Consider the following 20,000-nt stretch of genomic DNA (forward strand, 5'->3'; position numbering starts at 1 on the left):
CTGTCTGTCTGCCTGTCTGTCTCTTCACCTGTCTGTCTCTTCACCCGTCTATCTCTTTATCTGTCTGCCTGTCTCTTTATCTGTCTGTCTGCCTGTCTGTCTCTTCACCTGTCTGTCTCTTCATCTGTCTGTCTCTTTATCTGTCTGCCTGTCTCTTTATCTGTCTGTCTGCCTGTCTGTCTCTTCACCCGTCTGTCTCTTTACGTCTGTCTGCCTGTTTGGCTCTTCAGTTGTCTGTCTGTCTGTCTGTCTGTCTGTCTGTCTGTTGGTTTTTATCTTAAAGTGCATGTGTATTTTCACCAGATTTTGTTTTATTCTGTCTCTCCACTAGATGGCAGACTGTGGCGGTCTTCCTCAGGTGGTGCAGGTGAGTCCGAGTCTCTCCTTATCTTATTTAGACCTTGTCACAAAAAACAGCACAGAAATTGCCGTTAGCCAGTTAGCATCATACAATGCCACCAGTCTAATTGGAAATGTGTGTGTGTGTGTGTCTGTGTGTGTGTGTTTCTTCCCCCAGCCTGGAAAACTGGCGGAGGCCTTTAAGTATTTTGTCCAGGGAATGGGCTACAGTGAGTATCAGTCCTGTTTCTACCTGACTAATAAATGTCACTTCCAGTCTCTGTTTAAAAAGATCACAACACTTTTACAGCCTCTACATTTTTAACATATTGAACGATGAACTTAATCTAATCACTTTTTTCCCCCCAAAATTGATAAATAGTATTTTGGAATTGAGTTATTCAAGTACAATTTCAATTTCCCATTTGGCAAACGCTTTTATCCAAAGCGACGTACACATGATATTCTGTTCAATTTACCAAGATATAATTGAGACTGAATGCTTCATCACTAACAGTTTAAACTAAGAATTTGATTTGATTGAATTTAATTGTTACTTGGATCCAAAGATGACTTTATATATTTTTCTGTGCCAGAATGTTGTTGGTCGTCGTCTCCTGTTACATGTTTCTACCTCTGATGTTAACATGACGCTGTTACATGTATTAACGTGTTCGCTGTGTATTGACATGATGAAGTCAAGTATTAGAATCAAAGCCTGAAGTGTTCAATGCATCAAAATCAAATCAAGTTTACTTTTAAAATGAGAGGATGATGCCAAAACCATACAAAACATGCATGTTGCTGGCCAGATATGTATTGAGTATTTAGTGTATTATAATTTGGATCCCTAATAATTTGGACCTAGTTTGTGTCTGTCAGATAATGTGTGTGTGTGTGTGTGTGTCTACAGTGATGCCTCACTAACTTTTACTGTAAGTAGCAGTTTCATACTTGCACCACACAGCACGGTCTTCATGGGACTTCCCCAACACACACACACACCCGTCTGAGCACCTGTGTGTGTGTGTGTGTGTGTGTGTGTGTGTGTGTGTGTGTGTGTGTGTGGTTTGAGTGCAGTGTCTCGGACTAGAACTTTTCTCAACCTTTCCTCCTCCGCTTCTTTATGTTCTCTCTGTCTGTCTTTCTTCCTTCCTCCTTCTCTCCAGTCCCTCATGTTGCATTAAGCCACCTGAGCAGCCAATCAGGTATCAGGATTTCAACCAGCAGCTTTAACAGCCCCGCCCCCTCCCTCCCGCCCTCCCTCCATGTTCCACTACTTTGATTTGTCATCGTTTGTCTTCTCATTCAGTCTACCTGGTTATCTGCCTGGCTGTCTGTCTTCTCGTCAGCCTGTCTGTCTTTGTACCTGTCTCTCTGTCTTTGCGACTGCATGTCTGTCTGTCTGTCTGTCTGTCTGTCTGTCTGTCTGTCTGTCTGTCTGTCTGCATGCTGTATCTTTCAGATGATCGGTTTGATTTTTTTCCTCTGCAGTGAAAGTGACCAGCAGGCCGCGCTGCATGCCAACACATCGGCTCCGTTCACACTGCTCTGCTTAATTCTGAATTTCTGCTCATACCTGTGTTTTGGATGACTGTTCATATCTATTGTAGGATGTAAACCCATATATCCCATAATAATATGAACCGACAGCGATGAGCAGAGTAACAAGAACAAAAGAAGCCACATCTGTTTTGACAGAATTGAAGCGTCAAGTCGTCCGTTTGCCCGTTTGACAGGCTGATGACATTATGACAACTGGCTCTGGTCAATGACAGAAGATTTACTTGTTGTCATGGCAATGCTGACAAATTCTGATTTGAGCGTTTAAATACGTCGCATGTAGGTCTCATGCCTCAGGATCTGATTCTGTAGCTTCATATCTATGAGGTTCAGATGGGAATTGAAAAACTGTGACTCCATGCAGCTTTTTGCTGTTCACACTAGGACTTGGCGATATACCGAAAATTTACCAAAACGGACACTGTCACTCTCGCCAACCAAATGTTCTACATGTCGGTCTGTTAGGTAAACACATTTGTCAAATAGCCAACTTTTGCATAAACAGTTTCATTTGTGCTGCTTCAGTTAAACTGAGAGTCGAGCTTCAAAGCAGCAGAGCGAGTGTAGAGTCAGCTGCGTCAAGCCAGACAGAGAAGGACAGAACAACAGTGGGATTACCTTCAAAATAAAAGCACACTTCTAAAATTTCTGACGCTAATGGTGAATTTAGTGTTAAAAAAAATAAATTAAAGTTAATCAAGGTAAATGTGACAGTATATAGTGATATGAATCTCAGGCCGTATCGCCCAGCTCTAGTTCACACTGATTAGAAAACGTCAGAGAAAAGTCTGAATTGAAACACTTCAGGTTCAGCTGCAGTGTGAACGGAGCCTCAGCCTCACCTTCATTAGATTTGAATCCAGCTGCTCAGTCGCAGTGTGGACGATTCAAATCATCAGACAGTGTTTGGAGGGAGTTTTTGGTTCTCACACACACACACACACTTGTGTGTGTAACTCCATACTGATGTATTCCTGTAGTGACATGTTGGTCATGTGTGTGTCGCCCCCTAGTGCCTACAGCCAGTATGACCCGGCTGGTTCGCGCCAGGACTCACTCAGCCTCCAGCGTCGGTTCGACGGACGGCGCCGGTGCTGGTGCCGGCGTTGGCGTTGGCGTTGGCGTTGGCGTCCGTAGCCGCAGCACCACCAACACACAGCAAGAGGGCGCCAACCCCACCAGCCCCAAACACACACACACCATGGAAGTAACAGCATAGGACTGTTCTGCTCTCCTTTTACCTCTCCTCATTTCCTCTTCTTCCTCCTCTTCTCTCTCCTCTTTCTTCTGAGACAGCGTTTCCACCAAGAACCCTCTCTCTCCAGAACACAATCCAACAGTTTGACCATTTTTAGTTGTATTTGTTCCTAAGATTAAACTGTCTGCCCACAAAACTGAAAAAGGTCCCAACATCACAAAGTAGAGAGGGGTATTTTCAGTCATTCTGAAGAATCCTGATCCTGAAATGTCTTCCCTGTGCTCCCTACTGCCTCAGTTTCAGAGCACACATGCTGTTCCTTTTGGTCAAATTGTCCATCTGGAGTCCTGCAGTGTCGTGCTGTAGCTTTCTGTTTGAGCGCTAAGAGCTGAGCATGCTTTTAGCACTCAGCGCATCCAAGTTAAAAATATAAAATCTGTCAGAATTAGCCGAAAGCTGCTGCTCCTCCATCAGGACCGGCTGCTGGCTAACAGAGCTGCCTGCTGGACACAGGAGCCAATGTTGCGTTCCCTACAGAGTCGTGAAGTCAGAAATTCACACACCTACAAATCCTCTGCAGGTTCCTGTGATTCAGCACAGAAAACCAGGGGAGAAACATGGAGCCTGGAAGCAGCTGCTCTCTTTCCCCATGCAAAGGCTCACGCTATGTCAGCGATATCTGACAACATTAGCTAGCTAGTTAGCATAGAACGTTAGCAACCGTATGTGCATCTTTACATTTCAATTTACATGTTCAACCGTTTACCATAAATTTAAGATTAGGCAATGCTGAAATTGAGCTCAAGTGTTATTGAAGATTATGAACATGTTCAAAGTAATGCTGTGTGGCGTTCAGGGCTCATTAGCTCTCTGGCAGTCACTGAGCCACACTGGGTCAGAAGTCGATGACTCCTGGTTTACAGTGTTTGCTGCCATGTTGACATGAGGTCAGATAACTGTAATTCAGAAACCTTGGCATTGCGACGCAGGGCCGTTCAATTGCATTTTTCCCAGCAGGAAGTTTCAATTTCCGATTTTTCGAACTGTCTTGAACACAGCATGACCCCTCCCCCCCCCCCCCCCCCCCCCCCCCCCCCCCCCCCCCCCCCCCCCCCCCCCCCCCCCCCACCCCCCGCCTCCCTCTCTCCAGTGAAGACAGTCAAATTGCCTTGGAGACAACTAGGTTGTGATGTTTACATGGAACCAGTATTCACCAGCAACACTCACACACACACACTCTCTCACACACACACACACACACAGTCAGCTGTTGTGTCTCTGGGTTTCTGGGTTCTATGGGTTTATTTATTTACAGCTGTTTCTGTTGTTATTCCTACAGACAGTCACTTTTTATAGCAAAGTCATTAGACTTGAACAACCTGATTCCTGGTGTCCAAAATATATGGACTTGTAGATTTGAGTCAGAAGCAGACAGTTTGGCCAGTGGCAGCCATGTTGGCTCCACCATCCTGCTCCATGGCCGTTGCTATAGTAACTGTATGGTGATTTTCTGCCAGCTGATCTTTAGGATGCTGACATTGGTTCATATTTACAGTCCAAACCTCCAGCAACATGGCTGAACTCTCTCTCTGGCTCGAGCGGTTGCCATGGAAACGTTGTAGATGTAACTACTGGAGTTCAGCTGGTTCATATTTAGATACTGTTGTGTTGTGTCATATTTATCATCCCTTATTATTATTACGATTATTATTGTTGTTATTATTATTATCGGTGTTGTTTTTGAAGTGACAAACCTTTTTCTGAACCTCAAAATCAGTTTTCACCTTTAACCCTGAAACCATCCCGGACCTGTCGCCTCTTCTTTTTGTGTCTGACCTGATGTCAGGGTTGTTGTTGTTTGTTTTTCTGCTCTCTGTTCCCTCGGCCTGTACACAGCATGGGTGTTGTGTGGAGTTTTGGTGTGTAAACTGTATAACGGTGTATCAGTCTAGTGAGTAACTGAGATGTTCTGTCCTCTGGTGGCTGCGTTCAAACCCCAGCCTGAAAAAAACCTCATCGGAAATTAATAAATTAAGATTACAGAACATGGCGATTCTGTTTCTGGCTGCTGAAGGCCAAATGGAGTTTTTTTACATTGTTTTGTTGCAATGAAATTGTTTGAGGGTTCTTGTTTATAGCTTTTCAAAACATTCATGAAGTGAATTTTTCATGAGTTGGATGTTTTCTCTGGAGTGAACGCTGCCAGCAGGGTTGCTAGTTGTAAATTTAATTTCCCACTCAAGCTGCGGCCTGCGGTCCGTTCAGCAAGGCTTTTTCTAACAAACACTCCACATGTGGGTCATGTACATTATTATACAGACTTATGAGGCACCGCGTGACGTCCTGGCTACAGTACAGTGCTGATTCTGTGGCTTTACATGCTGTTACGTGACATTGACTTGATGAATTGCACTTTTTAAATGTCATTGTATGTTTTGGAGGTGAGAAGGTGGCAGGGAGTGTTGACTGACAATCGATGAACCGTTTAGTACCGATCCAAACGTTCCCTGCAGTGGAAGCTTGTTGAACGCAGCTCAGATTTAGAGGCTGTCGGTCAAAGCTGAGTCGGTATCTGTTGTATCACTCTATAATTATTCCTGTTTCAAAGTTCAGACTCTGATGTCGTGCTGACTTGCTCTCTGGGTGAAGTGTTGCTGTTGCTGCATGGTCGGTGTGTTGCTGCCCCCTGCTGACCGGAGGACTGAAGGCCAGTTTGTCTCTACTGGGACTTCAGTATCACCAGGGTAGGAAATCAAATCCACCATCTGTTACCATCATTCAGACTCCTGCTCTAAACTCCACTGTGGCTGAAAGGTTTAGTTTCCTGCCCTGGTTTTTACACTTCACTTCAGTCAGATGAAAACCTCCTGTCTCTTAAAGTCGACGAAAAAACAGTCCTACTTTAAAATAAATACACACTAATGTAATAATTCACACAACAGGTTATATTTCTCATATATAACTTTAACTACTAACATAAAGTCACTTGGAGGTATGTGGTTTTCATCCGGCAGCAACAAATTAGTACATGTACTATATTCTGTATTCTAACCATAATACTGTTGTTACTGTTTATTATTCTTCCTATTTATTATAACTGCATTACTTCTATTTGAGATTTGTACTGAGATGAAGATAGATGTTCTGTTACAAGGTTTGTACTAAAACGTGGATGTTGTTCCATTTCTTTTAACGGTGATGAGGTTTGTACTGAAATAAAGCTCGTTATCCAAGAGGTGCTTTCAGTATCAGTAATTCAGTATTATCCAATAGGTGTCCTGATTGGTCAAAGTTGGGTTTTAAATGTGCCGATGATTCCTATGATTCCTATAATGTACGGTACAAAGCCGCCTGTTACTGCTGCAACATACAAGCGGTTTACACTCAGATCAGCACATTATACACACATTAAGGGGCCGGGGTGGGAAATTACTACTGGCCAGTTACTGGTATGTGGTTAGTTACTGATGAGGTCTAATCAATCAGGATCATTTTGATGTAAAGGTCCTGTTTGGCTGGGAGAATGCAGTTTCAGAATCCACCGGCCAGCTGATCAAAGTTATTTTCCTGCTGTTATTCAGGTCAGTTTGCTTCATCAAGTGGATTTTCTTAATAAATTGTAGAAAACTCAACTGGTATTGATCGACAACCCCATCAACCCCCACAGATATATTATGGTCTGTTTGTGACAAGAACCTGAATTTTTACCGTTGTGTATTATTTCTGAATAATCAATATATCAGATATCAAAAACCAAGCAAAACATTTCAAAGCTGATGAACGAAACAGTGAATTTATTGCTGATGTTCAAACCTGGTGTTCAGTGGGTTGCTTTGCTTTGATTTATTTTGCTTCCCCAATGGAACGTTTAGAAAGAGGGACACAAAATGGCTGCTGTGGTGTCAGGCAGAAGCCAAGGACAGGATTTATTTACAGAGTATGAAATGAAACAAGTGCAGCACAAGTCAACAGATCCCATCGGAAACACATTTGAAGTGTTGCGCTCTTTTGCCAAAAGTTGGAATAATTGTACGTTTGAGCATTAAAAACATGCTAATCATATGTCACTCCTGAGCTCTCAGTGAGGAATGTGCAAACACACAAACCTGTTTCCCACTGAAAATACCAAGAAAAAGAAGCCGGTGGTGTGAGGAGAGAAACAGCCTCAGTGTCCTGGAGGGAGGGAGGGAGGGAGGGAGGGGGTTGTTTGGTTTAGCTGGCAGCAGGGGGCGCCGTCTTGCTGCAGAGTCGCCCCAGCAGACCGGCCATCTGCAGCAGGGAGTTGACGCCCTCCGCCACCTTCATGTGGGTGTAGCCGATCTCCTGGAGGAGAGAAACACACATCAGCTCGTTCTGCCTCCAGTCTGGGTGGAGAAGGAGATTGTGTTGTTTGTGTTGTGAGGAGGATGAAGACGAACCCTTACTAAAGCAACAAATCACACTTTTAACGATCTTCCAAATCATTTAGCTGGACATTAAAAAATGCAAATTAGCCATTTGCAAGAGTAGAGTTCAGTGTGTGGACTAGTTTTCTTCTACACACCCCGTCACCTGCTGCTGAATTCAATGATTCAGTATGAGGAAGACAAATTCAAATTTATGGAATTCAAATGTAATCTCTGCTAACAATCTCTTTTTTCATAATTTAAGACCTTTCCTGATTCGATGCGTGATATGGGGTTCACGATTCAATACAACCACGATACGATGTAATAAATAAAAGTTCAGTGACAACAAAGTCTGACTGCAGAATTATGTCTATTTCTGAGACACAAATCTTTCTAGCGATGCCATTGGCTGCTAGAATGTAAACAACAATTTAAAAATGTCATTATAAAGTGACAATAATATAATTTGGATGGAGAGCTTGTGAAACTGTGATGGTCAAGCATCTCATTAGTGATTACTACAGCAGAATAACATGGAGCTGATATCACCATTCATGTTCCTGACCCACGATACGTATTGTCACATTTTCATATAATGATATATTGAATTTCGATATATCGTCCCGTCCCTAAAAGCAGCATTTATTCCTCTAAGTGTCACCACAGTCGGAGCGGAGCGTCTCACCTTGATGAACTCCAGTTTGAGATACTCGGGCATCTGGAAGGTCTTGCAGACCCTGAAGATGTTTCCTATGATGTCTTCAGGAGAGTAGCCCAGCGCCCACAGCTGCTCCACCACCTTGTACGCCTCGTCGATGTTGCCGTCCACGCAGTGTCCCAGCATGCTTTTCACCAGCAGAGGGTGCGGCTCGTCGCACACCTTGAAGACGTTCTCGCTGTTGATGAAGCCGAAGCCGGCGTTGGTGGACTGGAGGTTGTTCAGGGCCTGGGGACGCACAAACAGTAGAAGTAGTAAGAGACCTAAACGTCAGCTATTTCTTCATGTGTTCTTAACTGGTATGAACACCACCGAAGAAGAGTACAGACAAGTCCATCATGCAGAGATAAAGTTACAGGGTCTGGAGTCAAACCACCAAAATCTCTAACCAGGTGGGATGACAGGGTACTAAAACTCTACAGTGACAGACAACAAGCTACTTGTGAGTAGAGCTGGGCGATTCGGTTGAAATTAATATTACAATAATCATAAGGATGTTTTTCTATATCCATATATATCACGATATATATATACATTGCACATTAAATAATCAAATTAATGTTCAACCCATTGAACCGAATGGTAATGTTAAGTGTGATGTCAAACAAAACTGAAATTTTCAAATAATATTCCTACCATACCTCATTTTTCGAGTTTTTTTTTTTTTATATATATTATTTTTGGGGCATTTTCCCCTTTTTTATACGGTTCCAAGTAGAAAGAAACAGGAAAGATTGTGAGAAAGAGAGAGGGCGGATGACATGTGACAAAGGTCCTGGGCCGGATTCAAACCCAGAACGTCGTGGTTACATGGTTTTTAAATAAAATCTGCTTGTTATCATCAGTCTAGGCAGCAGAATTGTGCGTCATGAAATCCCAAAATCACCATATTATTCCACTAAAAGACGATAAACGATAATATTGAATTCTTGCCCAGCTCTACTTGCAAGTGAAATACAAAATGCAACAAAGTGAACTTTTTTCCCGCTCTGGTTGGGACCACAGAAGCCAGACTGCAGGTGTGACAGGAGCTGAGTCTGGGTTAGGGGGCTGAACAATTAATCGAAATTTTATCGAAATCACAATATGGCCTACTGCAATTTTCAAATCGCAGGAGGCGCAATATTTGTTAAAGGCGAAATGTGTCAAAATACCATTTTAAATTAAATATTGTCGTGCTGCAGAGACGTCCTGGCCTACACATCATATTCTTACAGAAAACATCTTTGTTTGGTACAGATCCCCCCCAAAATCACACCGTAATCATTTTAATACGTTTTTCAATGAAAATGAGATTAATAATGTAAAAATGATCATTCCCTCTAATATCGCAAATCATATCGCAATTGCAATATCAGTGAAAATAATCACAATTAGATATTTTTTCAAAATCGTTCAGCCCTAGTCTGGGTCTGACCTGTCTCATGTCTCCCTGGGCGGTGAAGATGACGGCCTCCAGCCCGTCGTCGGACACGGCCAGCCGCTCCCGCTGCACCACCTCCTGCAGCCGGGCCAGGATCTGCCCGTCGCTCAGCTTGGAGTAGCGCAGCACGGCGCAGCGCGACTGGATGGGCTCGATGATCTTGTCGGAGGCGTTGCAGGCCAGAGCGAAGCGCGTCGTCTTGGAGTAGATCTCCATGATCCTCCTCAGAGCCTGCTGGGCGCCGTCCGTCATGCTGCAGGGAGACAGACGGGGACTCACTTTTAGACAGTTCAGATGTCAAAACAGGCGAGGTCAGTGAGCTCCTTCAAACACCAGCTCACATCTATTTATTTATTTTTTTTATTTTATTTTATTTTTTATTATATTTTTTCACATTCTGTATTGTAAATATCTCTTTGTTTTTTTTATATTTATATTCTTGACTTTGACTTACAGTACTTGTGCTTTTTTACTTCTACTTCCTATTTTTCTCCATGTTTATAGTATGCACCTACATACCAAGGCAAATTCCTTGTATTGTGAACTTTACTTGGTAATAAACCTGATTCTGATTCTGATTCTGATTTAACTCAGCTTTTAATTAACAATGCCTTTTACCCTTTACACTGTTTTTTATTCTTCTGTTTTATTGTTTGCTTGTCATTTTATGAGTTCATCATTTTAGAATTGCTGTTATCTTTGCCATTGAGGGTCATTCCTATGCTGGACTATTTTGGATTTTGAAATTGTAATGTAATTTTACATGTAATGTTTTAATCCGTTTACTGTTTTTAATCCATTTATTGTTTTAATCAATCTATTTAATGTAAAGCACTTTGAGTTGAATTCAATGTATGAATGGTGCTATATAAATAAACGTATTATTTACTGCTTGTTGGGTCGATGCTGACCTTGGACATCCAGGTCAATGGCAAATAGTTCCAAGTTCAAATTCTATTTATTTAAAGTGCATTACGGTGCATTATTTAAGGATGAAGTAAGTTTTTCAAAAGAGGGCAAAAAACCTGACCGAAACGGATTTGAAATGCATTTTGAAGGCCACAGGAACATCTTGTGTCGTCTCACCTGTCGGCCTCGTCCAGGATGATGACCTTGTGTCGTCCTTTGGGCAGAGTGACTTTCTGCTGGGCGAACATCTTGATCTTGTTCCGCACCACGTCGATCCCCCTGAGCACAGAGACATCACAGTGTCGTCAGTCGGTATCATCAGCAGCTCGGAGATTCACTTCACATCAACAGACACACTGACTCTCCTCTCAACAGCTGATAATTCAGTATTATACAATAACGCTGACACATTTCGGCCAAACAAACACCAATTTACTGAGCCTCAGATTCAGCTGCTGTTAATTCCCCAGCCAGGTTTCCCTCTCACCTGTCGTTTGAGGCGTTGAGCTCCAGCACGGCGTCCTTCATGGAGGCTCCTAACAAAGCTCTGGCCAAACACAGGATGCTGGTGGTCTTTCCTGTGCCGGGAGGACCTGCAGCGAGGAGTTATACATTTACTGATATATATTGTTTCATTTCATTCATGGCAGTGTACCACGATCGTCCAACTCAAGCATAACAAAGTACATATACATCATAAACACAAAATAATTCAACTCTAATGTCACTTATATACATACCCATATACCCGTATATACAGCCATATTTACAGTATATATATATACATACTGTATGCATCATACCATGACCGAAGAGGAGCAGGAAGAAGAAAAACTTCCAGTGCTTGAATTCAAATACAAACTCAAATAGCCTGCCATTTATACCAACTGTATTTATTATACAGTTATCTATTATGCAGTATCTATTATACAGTTATATACTCACTGGTCAACATAACTGCAGCACCAATTTTCCATAAAACATAAGAGTTGTCACGTTAGTTCAGCAAAACCTGCAGCCTGTTCTTAATCAGATTATCTAGACTGTTTTGTGACTTTCAATTCATGCCGATTAATCATAACTGACTGGTAATCATATTATCACTTTTATTTTTAACTTGTGCAAGTAGCAATGAAAGGTGACCTGTCTAGTGTTTAATGTGAGTAGTCCAAAAATGACAAATCTCTGTTTAAACGTAGAGGGGAACTTTCAACTAAATGATTACAACAGTTATTATCATGGAAAAACATTGTATAGATACATTCTGTAGCTTAATTATTTGTTTTTTGTGCAAAAAGAAAGTTTTTTAGTCAATATTTGAGTGTTTGGATTTGTAGAAATTACGCTTTTATTCTGAAAAATTCTGACCAGAAGTTTTTAGGCTAGCGAGCTAGGAGCACGAGCCTTTCCCCGGATAAATAAACGTTAAAATAAATAAGAAAATATGTCAGCTGAGCGGTAAATGTCGGCCCTGGTTTCCCTCCACCGTGACGGGAGCCTGGAGGAGAGAAAACAGCGGCTGGTCTCGGTCTGCCCAGCCGCCTCTCCGACTCTCCCACCTGCGATGATGATGTTGGGGACGTTTCCCTCTCTGGCGAAGACCTCCAGCCGGCTCACCGTCTCCTCGTTCCCGACGATCTCGTTCAGCTTCTGCGGTCTGTACTTCTCTATCCACGGCAGCTCGTACACGGTGCCGGAGCTTTTAGCCGGAGCTTCTTCCGCCTTCCCGTCTGTTTTCTGCCTGTTCTCCGCCTGTTTCTGTCCGGACTCCGCTTCCATCATGTCCACCTCCATGTTCTGTTTGTTGTGTTTCTTCTGTCAAACCCGCGAACCTTTCCCTCCCTGACGGACATACCAGTAAACCGCCGTCTCATTGGTCGAGGAAGATGGCGCGAACAGCGTGCGGAAAGCTCGCGATATTTGCCTGTTTACACTCGCAGGAATTAATAGAGTTTTGGGTTTTTTTTGACTTGGTTTTTGACCCCCAAACGTCCATGCCAAAAATGAAAGAAAAATAAAATAAGAGGAAACAGATTGCGGGCTATCTGTGTTTATTTCAACATTTTCCATATTAGCCGACACACCAAAAATAAACTTCTGAATTCTGTTTTTTGCACGAGGACTCTGTTTTTTCAACACACATACATATAGCCTATATATTAATGTGTATGTATATGTGTGTGTGCGTGTGTGTGTGTGTGTGTGTATATATACATATTATTTGGTGGGTCTGCTCATATTCCCTACAACACAATATTCCCTGGACACCCTGTCTGTCTGGCACAGCACCCATCTCCAAAATGGAAAGGGTGCCTGCATGTTACCTTGAATAACACAAGGTCCATGTGCCATATCCATGTGTTACACTGAACACAGTGCTAGTCCAGGTCTGAACTGGACTGTGTTGCTTGTGTGTTGCTTGTGTGTGTGATTGTGTGTGTGTGTGTGTGTGTGTGTGTCTATGTGTGTACGCACAGTGGCAGAGCCAAGTCTAGGTTCATATATGAACCTAGGGGAAATTCTTCATACATAAACAACATAAATTCATAGAAACATAGAACCATAGACACACAACAAGGAAAGGCATAAAAGCATACTGTATATATTATTCATATATTATTATAGTCTGTTAATAGCCTGTTTCTCTGTATCTAACAGACAAGACAACAGATTCAAGTTTTTAGAGTCATGCTTTATTTATTTGTGTAACTTTCATAAGCTAATATAAGTTATGATGATACATGTTTGCACTACTGCAGGGTTTACGATAATTTCAGATATAAACCAACCATTGCATGTAAAATCAGTCATCATGTCAGTAGGTAAAGAGGAAAAAAGCAGAGACTACACTTTGCAAACAGCCAGTGGAGGGACGGTGTTTCAACAGCTGACTGGGGAACCTGATCTGGGCCTGATGAAGGACTTCAGATCCTCTTGCTGACTCTCTTCATGGTGATTCCATCTTCTCCATTGGTTATACAGTGCTGGAGATCAAGGAGAAAATACTATTGTTCAGTGACTGATAACAAGTGATCAATAAGGTCATACTGATTTTATTTGAGAGATCAAATCACCACTGAACTGCCAGACAGGATTGAAAGTATAGCGTTCAGTTCTTTTTGAATTCTCATTGGTATTTTCACTGTGAAGGACTCTGTTGTGTGTTTCTAGTGCGGAGCATGTTATTAACAGATAGGAGTTTTATTTATACAAATATTTCTCAGAGGCAGAAATAACAATAATATTACTGATTGAGTTAGGTATGCTTGCTGGTCTGATGTTAAGTAACAGACTGAAGCCCAATGAGAAAGACAAGAAGTAATAAGAGAGGAGGAAGCTAATTCAACTAACTGAAAAAATACAATCTAGCTATACTAAGTTAGGTTAGCCGAGCTGACCTTCCAAGATCATGAATGCCATGGTCATGAATTAATGAAAAAAGAGAATATTTTTTATTTATATTTTGATCAGTGTCCCTTCTTTGTCATTCAGTTTTTGCTGTTAACGTTACCTACCATACACTACTTTGAAAAGACTTTGAAAAGACCAAAGTCTGACACCCTCTCACATCCAGCTCACATCTAAAGACAATGTGTCATAAGTAACTAAGTTTTTATTAAGATTTTGCAAAGACTGCCTACCATACACTAGAAGACTTTGAAAAGACTTTGAAAAGACGAAACTCTGACACCACTATTTGCATGAGCCAAGACTAAAGACTTCCGATAATATTAAACATGTTTGATTTTATCGGAACGTCAAGACGAGAAAAAGTCTGACTTAAGACAGCTCGGACTGAGTTTTCTGACCACCTCACACCAAACGATCGAGTTGACGGGAGCGCGCCACAACTCTAGCAAAACTCTCATGATTTTATTCCGACATTGGAAATTTGTCTGTGACAGTGAAATCGCTTGAAAAGTCGTTTGGTGTAAGGTTGTGCTCTGGAAAACTGATGTCTTTGACTGTGTTTACCAACTGAGGTTTAGCCAGTAAGATTATTTCTGCCTCTGAGAAATGTTTAACTAAATCTCCAATCTGCATGTTGTTAGCAGTCAGATCAGTGAGCACTAAAGGCTAAAATGATTTCAGCTTTTAGCGACAGCACCGCCAAGAGTCACTCAGCAGCAACAAGGGTCCGACCAGAGCTTCTTCCTACCATTTATTTAGCGCTACTGGCTAAAAAGAGAAGCCCACTTAGATACAGGAGAGGGTCTCCTTTCACCCAGCAGCTCCTCCTCCTCCTCTCCCTCTCACCTCGATCAGCTTGTCTCCACAGACTGCAGCGATGTAGAGCAGCGAGGGGAACTGAAGGACGACTTTGTCTCCGACCAGGACAGCAGTTCCCTGACAGGAGGACAGAGACACTCTGACACAGGATGTAGGGTTTTCAAGGCATCTGTGTGCGAGTTTTACTAGATCCAGATTCATAAATGACATCAAAACTCACCAAAGGAGAATGGTACAAAAACAAGTAAAGTCATTGAATGAAGTGATGATGTGGTTGTGTGTGTGTGTGTGTGTGTGTGTGTGTGTGTGTGTGTGTGCGTGTTCAAAGAGACAATAAGCTGAAACAAGCTGAAAGTGATAATCAGGTATTAGTAGAATTCTCTCATTTGACTCATCAATGAATTTTGAATTCAATATTGAATTGAAAATTGAACTGATTTGAAATCTAAAATCTTTTTTTGTTTTTGTCCTTCTCTGAGGAAGATTCTCAGGAATTCATGAAATCTGCCATTTTTCTCTTAAGTATCTCTAATGGGATTTCAGTAATTAATCTGTTCCATGTGTACAACTGTGTCAGCAACAGACACATGAAGCGAGTTCTTACCCTGAAATCCACACCGTTGAAGTTATGCAGATCACATTCCTTGTTGAGGGTGAACTTGAGAGTGTGGGTTTGTCTCCTGGTGCATTTGTTCCAGACGAAATCATCTCCGTCTTGAAGTATTTCTGTGCGAGAGACGGCCCGATCCTCAGCGTCCTCAGCACTGACTCCTGTGGCCCGAATGCAAAGATCAGAGGGTGAGCATGGAGTTATGAGTATGAACCAGCGAAATAACTTTTCACATGGTTGGCGTCGCCGCACTCTGTAGTGGAAATACACTTTGCTGTGTTGGATCCTCTTCAGGTGGTGGACTGGATAAGAAAAGGTGACGTGTGGGTGTGAAAAGAGTTTGTGATTCAGCCTGAACATGGAGCGTCTTCCTCTGAGCGCTGGTTACACACCTGCAGTTTTTATTGTTATATTTGTATATTTCATGTCAGATTGCCATGACAGCCTGAAGAAGACATAATGCCGAAACATGTTGGTGATATTTCTCACCATGAATTGAGTGACATCTGGCAGTCCTTATAATTTGGGGATGAAGCGTCCTACAAATCAATATACAGTATTTGCAGCCCAACTCAGCTCGTCACTATTCACTATTACATTTTATATTTTTGTTCGATTTTTTGAGAGGTACGACGCAGAAGTATAATTTACCCTTAAGTAGGCTAACACAAATCTGACTGACCCCAAAACATGACAATTTTTGAGTCCTTGAATTTCACTAAACAAGAGACCTTGAAATTAATTGAAAAGTGCTTAAATTGATAGCCAAGTCCAAAGCCCCTTACAGTACAATGAATGCATTGATTTCTATTTTCCATGCTCTATCCACTGATGGAGCTAACATTGCCAAGGCAGCACCGCCTATAGAAACCCCAGCAGTGTTCGTCCATCGCTCCCTCCATCCCTCCATCCCTCCATCCCTCCATCCCTCCAGCACAAGGCCTGAGCAGCTTGGTTTGGTTCTTACCGATGGACTGAATGAATTCCTGGTTGTCCCGGTGGTCGACCACCTCGTACGTCCCGGTGAAGGCCATGGCAGCGCTGCAGGAGTGTCGGGCTGAAGAGGAGGAGGCTCACAGCTCCCTTATAAACCTTCCTCAACTCCACACTCGACTCTCTGCCTGCTGGGAATTCAAAACAGTTCAAAATTTGTAATTCAGCATCGCCCAACTGGCATCTCCAGCCGGAAGTCTTCACTCGGCCCGAGGCGCTGGTGGGGAAATCTGCTTTCTGAACCAATGACAACACCGCAGTGACTCCTGCCCCAATGTCGGTGTGATTCTAGACCAGTGATTCTCAACCTTGTTCATATGAAGGACCCTTAATTTAGTCCACATTAGAGCCACGGACCGTGGACCATGGATGAGATTTTGTTTCTCGGACCCAAATCTGAGAATATTTTTATTGTCAGATATGATTTTGTCCAGAATTCCATGACTATCTGTATTGTAGGTAGAGAGATAACAGAGAAATGATCAAAAATAGTCATTCTTCTACATTCTCTAACTTCTTGTAAACAAATTAATGGTGAAGTTTAACAATTCATCCAACTTTCTGGGGACCCCCTGGAACCCCCCTCAAGGACCCCTGGTGGTCCCCGGACCCCCACATTGAGAACCACTGTTCTAGACAACAACCATGGCATGTGAGGACCCACAACATTACCCATAATGCACTGCAGCAAACCTATGTTTTTACTGGCTGGAGTGACTGGGAGTGTTTTAGAGTGGAGGTGATTCATAATGTTTGCATTTCATTTGTATTTATCTTCATGTTCTTTTCATTTTTTCAAATAAGTGATTTCAAATAACTCTAAACTATTTCTAATCTCATTCCATGACTGTAGCTGTATGCTCTATGGATTTATTAGATATGGTCGCCCAGTATGTCTGTTCATACTGGTAGTGACTCTGTGTCTGTGTGTATGTTTCTGAACAGGAGCGTTTTTTGCGCTGTGTATTTTCCAGTAAGTCATCTTTATAGAAGCTACATGTATGAATCGACCACTGTCACTTTGTTTTCTTGGCACTCTCTGGCTATATCTGTGTACTCACCCTGTTGTTGGTCGTCTGGATAAGAACAAACCCCCGGCAGCCAAAATACTGATATTTGAATGTTCTCAATATGAATGCAAATATACAATTTGTTTTTTCTTCTTCACCCAGGTCAAATAGCAAAATGAGTATCTGTGCTATTTCCCTATTTGATATTAAAACAGAGCCTCCATTGTGCCCCTAACCATAAACACTGCTGGATGATCAGCAAACCAGACATGATGTTTAGCAGTGAATTACGTTTGGCTGGTGGAATACGACAAACCAGACACATGAACTTGCTCAATTTACCAGCACACAGGGTCTGATATAACTGTCCTTTGTGCTATCAGGGTGAGCGTCGATACAGAAACCTGCTTGGAGGTCAGAGGATAATATTCAGAATAATTTTGCACTAAAATCAAGAGCCAATATTCTTTAAAGGAGACTCTCCGTCACACACTGAGTCAGAAGCTAGTATTTTGTCCCACGTGACATTAGATAATCAAACTAATTGTACATGGGTGTAATTTTATTCCTTGCATGTACTGAATCGCCGCTGCTGGGTTTGTGTGTGAGACAGAGCGAGACCTCCGTGGCCAAGGGATCTCTCAAGGTTTGGGAACGTGAAGCTGAATACAATGGAGGAAGACTCGATTTGCATTAAATCATTGATAACATTTTGTTTTTTCCACTCACAGAGCAACCGCTTATGCTGCAGCTGTATGGAGACATTTATGGGCATTTTGGACTCCATTTACTGCAGTTGTTTGGAAGAAAGATTCTCCGGCAGTGAGCCTGGCAAAGTTGTATGAAAAAAAAAAACCACTCATCCGACTTTGTACTGGGATAAGGATGAGTAGATAATAATAATAATAATAATATTTTTTTAAGTTACAAAGTGCTGAACACCAGAAGATTAAAACAATGACATAAAATAAATACAAAAAAATAGCATAAAAATGCATTCAAATAATAAAAGCCAGCAGAAAAGGAGAATAAAACAATTAGGAAAAAGCAAGTTTAAAAAAGTATGTTTTCAATTGTGATTTAAAAGCAGTGATAGACTCGGCCCTCTAATAGTCTCAGGCAAGCCATTCCACAACTTGGGTGGAATGGCTTGCCTGACCGAATTTTAATGACTGAATTTAAATTTTTGTGTGAACCATTCCTTTAAATCAACAATATTCTTGCAGTGTTTTGAAGATAAACTTCTGCTTGCTAAGAAGACTTCTGTACACACCTGGCATAGTGGTGAGGGGAAGCATTATTAACCCTGTGACACGCACATGTGTGTGTGTGTGTGTGTGTGTGTGTGTGTGTGTGTGTGTGTGTTGGGGGCTGCGGAGGATACAAAGGAACCTGTTTTCAAGGAGGATCGGGACTAGTGCATTTTTGGGAATAAATGACATTATTACAAGGGATATTTGGCACTTTTTGTTTTCATGGCAGTCTTTATTATTTGGCTGCTCACCCTGTTGATGCCTGAGGAATGTTCTTCTTATTTTACTGTTGGACTGATGTAAGTCACTCTGGATAACAACAAACCCCTGGGGAATGTTTAGACAGCCAAAATACTGATATTTGAATGATTGAAAAACATTCTCAATATGACTGCAAATATATTATTTGGTTTGCAAAAAAAGGTACTTGATGAGTCCAAAGAATACATACTGTATATGTAAGCAAGTGTTACGACTGGTGCTCACTGGGAGAAAAGGGCACAGAGTTAATACAGGTGAAACAGGCTATGCCCCTGCGCACACACACAAATAGACACACACACACATACACACACACACAATCACACACATGGTAAAAATGTCAAAAGTTTGGACACACCTGACTGAATGTTCCTCATTCTCTTAAAGCCATTTTGATCTAAAGGCTTCTGCTTAACTGCTTGAAATTAGTTACTTAGACAAATTTAAATAGTGAAGTTGATCCTATGTATGAATTTCTTTCCAAAGCCTTTTGCCTTTCCATCAAGGCAAAGGGCGGCTGCTTTAAAGAATCTAAAATATAAGATAGTTTTGATTTGTACACTTTTTTGGTCACTGCATGATTCCATTTGTGTTATTTCATAGTTTTGATGTCTTTACTGTTATTCTAAAATGTGGAAAATAGTAAAAAATAAAGAAAAATGTGTGTCCAAACTTTTGACTGCAGTCTATCAGAGTCTGAACATCCATCCACTGACTGCAGAGTGATGTGATTAGATGTGAAACAGCGGTCTGTTGCTCAGAAACAACAGACCTCAGTATAGTATAGCAGGCTGTAGTTTAGTAACAACAATTTGAGCAAAGCATCCCGATCAAAGACTTGTTCCAACAGTGATCAGAACTGGTTGCTATGACAATGTTTGTGGTAACCAGGGAGCTGGTTAGCATTATTCTTATTTTTGTATGTTTGTATATTACTTTTCAGAGGCACAGATGCTTTGGTAAGTGTTGAGTCAGCGCTGTAAATTCAGAATATTCTTCTTCTGTACTCTGATTACGGGTGCAACGTTGATGTGTGCAAGACACAACTGAGGAGTATAATCATTATACTTTAATAATACCTGCTGGGCATCACTGCTATAGTATA

The 20,000-nt window shown here is 41.8% G+C and overlaps 4 protein-coding genes across 4 annotated transcripts in view; 2 read left to right on the top strand and 2 right to left on the bottom strand.

The window, feature by feature from the left end:
• LOC139908977 (protein NDRG3-like) overlaps window positions 1-664 on the top strand; it is a 10,004-nt gene extending 9,340 nt beyond the window's left edge. Inside the window, exons 14-15 of the mRNA XM_078288054.1 lie at window positions 332-367; window positions 518-664. Coding sequence (XP_078144180.1) covers window positions 332-367; window positions 518-664 — 183 coding nt within the window. The remainder of the gene's footprint in view (window positions 1-331; window positions 368-517) is intronic.
• A 6,215-nt stretch (window positions 665-6,879) lies between these two features.
• Window positions 6,880-12,349, bottom strand: rfc2 (replication factor C (activator 1) 2). Its single transcript, XM_071895883.2, has 6 exons — window positions 12,098-12,349; window positions 11,026-11,131; window positions 10,716-10,817; window positions 9,624-9,882; window positions 8,174-8,434; window positions 6,880-7,423 (listed from the first exon to the last, which is right to left on the bottom strand). Exons 1-6 carry the CDS (start codon window positions 12,330-12,332, stop codon window positions 7,313-7,315), a joined length of 1,074 nt encoding a protein of 357 aa, XP_071751984.1. The 5' UTR covers window positions 12,333-12,349; the 3' UTR covers window positions 6,880-7,312.
• Window positions 12,350-14,759: 2,410 nt separating this feature from the next.
• LOC139908978 (gastrotropin-like) lies at window positions 14,760-16,412 on the bottom strand. The gene is made up of 3 exons (XM_071895878.2): window positions 16,346-16,412; window positions 15,373-15,539; window positions 14,760-14,885 (listed from the first exon to the last, which is right to left on the bottom strand). Exons 1-3 carry the CDS (start codon window positions 16,410-16,412, stop codon window positions 14,760-14,762), a joined length of 360 nt encoding a protein of 119 aa, XP_071751979.2.
• Window positions 16,413-19,769: 3,357 nt separating this feature from the next.
• tmem81 (transmembrane protein 81) overlaps window positions 19,770-20,000 on the top strand; it is a 4,094-nt gene continuing 3,863 nt past the window's right edge. The window contains exon 1 of the mRNA XM_078288055.1: window positions 19,770-19,793. Within this exon, the coding sequence (XP_078144181.1) occupies window positions 19,770-19,793 (24 nt within the window). The remainder of the gene's footprint in view (window positions 19,794-20,000) is intronic.

Source organism: Centroberyx gerrardi, chromosome 14 (assembly GCF_048128805.1).
Source record: "Centroberyx gerrardi isolate f3 chromosome 14, fCenGer3.hap1.cur.20231027, whole genome shotgun sequence".
Lineage (NCBI taxonomy): Eukaryota > Metazoa > Chordata > Actinopteri > Beryciformes > Berycidae > Centroberyx > Centroberyx gerrardi.

Bases quoted from the DNA above. Each gene is read 5' to 3' on its own strand.
- rfc2 (XM_071895883.2), bottom strand. From the start codon at position 12,332: ATGGAGGTGGACATGATGGAAGCGGAGTCCGGACAGAAACAGGCGGAG. The intron at 10,818-11,025 runs GTGAGAGGGAAA...CTCTGTGCTCAG, and splicing joins CTCAACGCCTCAAACGACAG to GGGGATCGACGTGGTGCGGA. The intron at 9,883-10,715 runs GTGAGACGACAC...GTCTCCCTGCAG, and splicing joins ATCCTGGACGAGGCCGACAG to CATGACGGACGGCGCCCAGC.
- LOC139908978 (XM_071895878.2), bottom strand. From the start codon at position 16,412: ATGGCCTTCACCGGGACGTACGAGGTGGTCGACCACCGGGACAACCAG. The intron at 15,540-16,345 runs GTAAGAACCAAA...TTCGGGCCACAG, and splicing joins GGAATTCATTCAGTCCATCG to GAGTCAGTGCTGAGGACGCT. The intron at 14,886-15,372 runs GTAAGAACTCGC...TCCTCCTGTCAG, and splicing joins TCAACGGTGTGGATTTCAGG to GGAACTGCTGTCCTGGTCGG.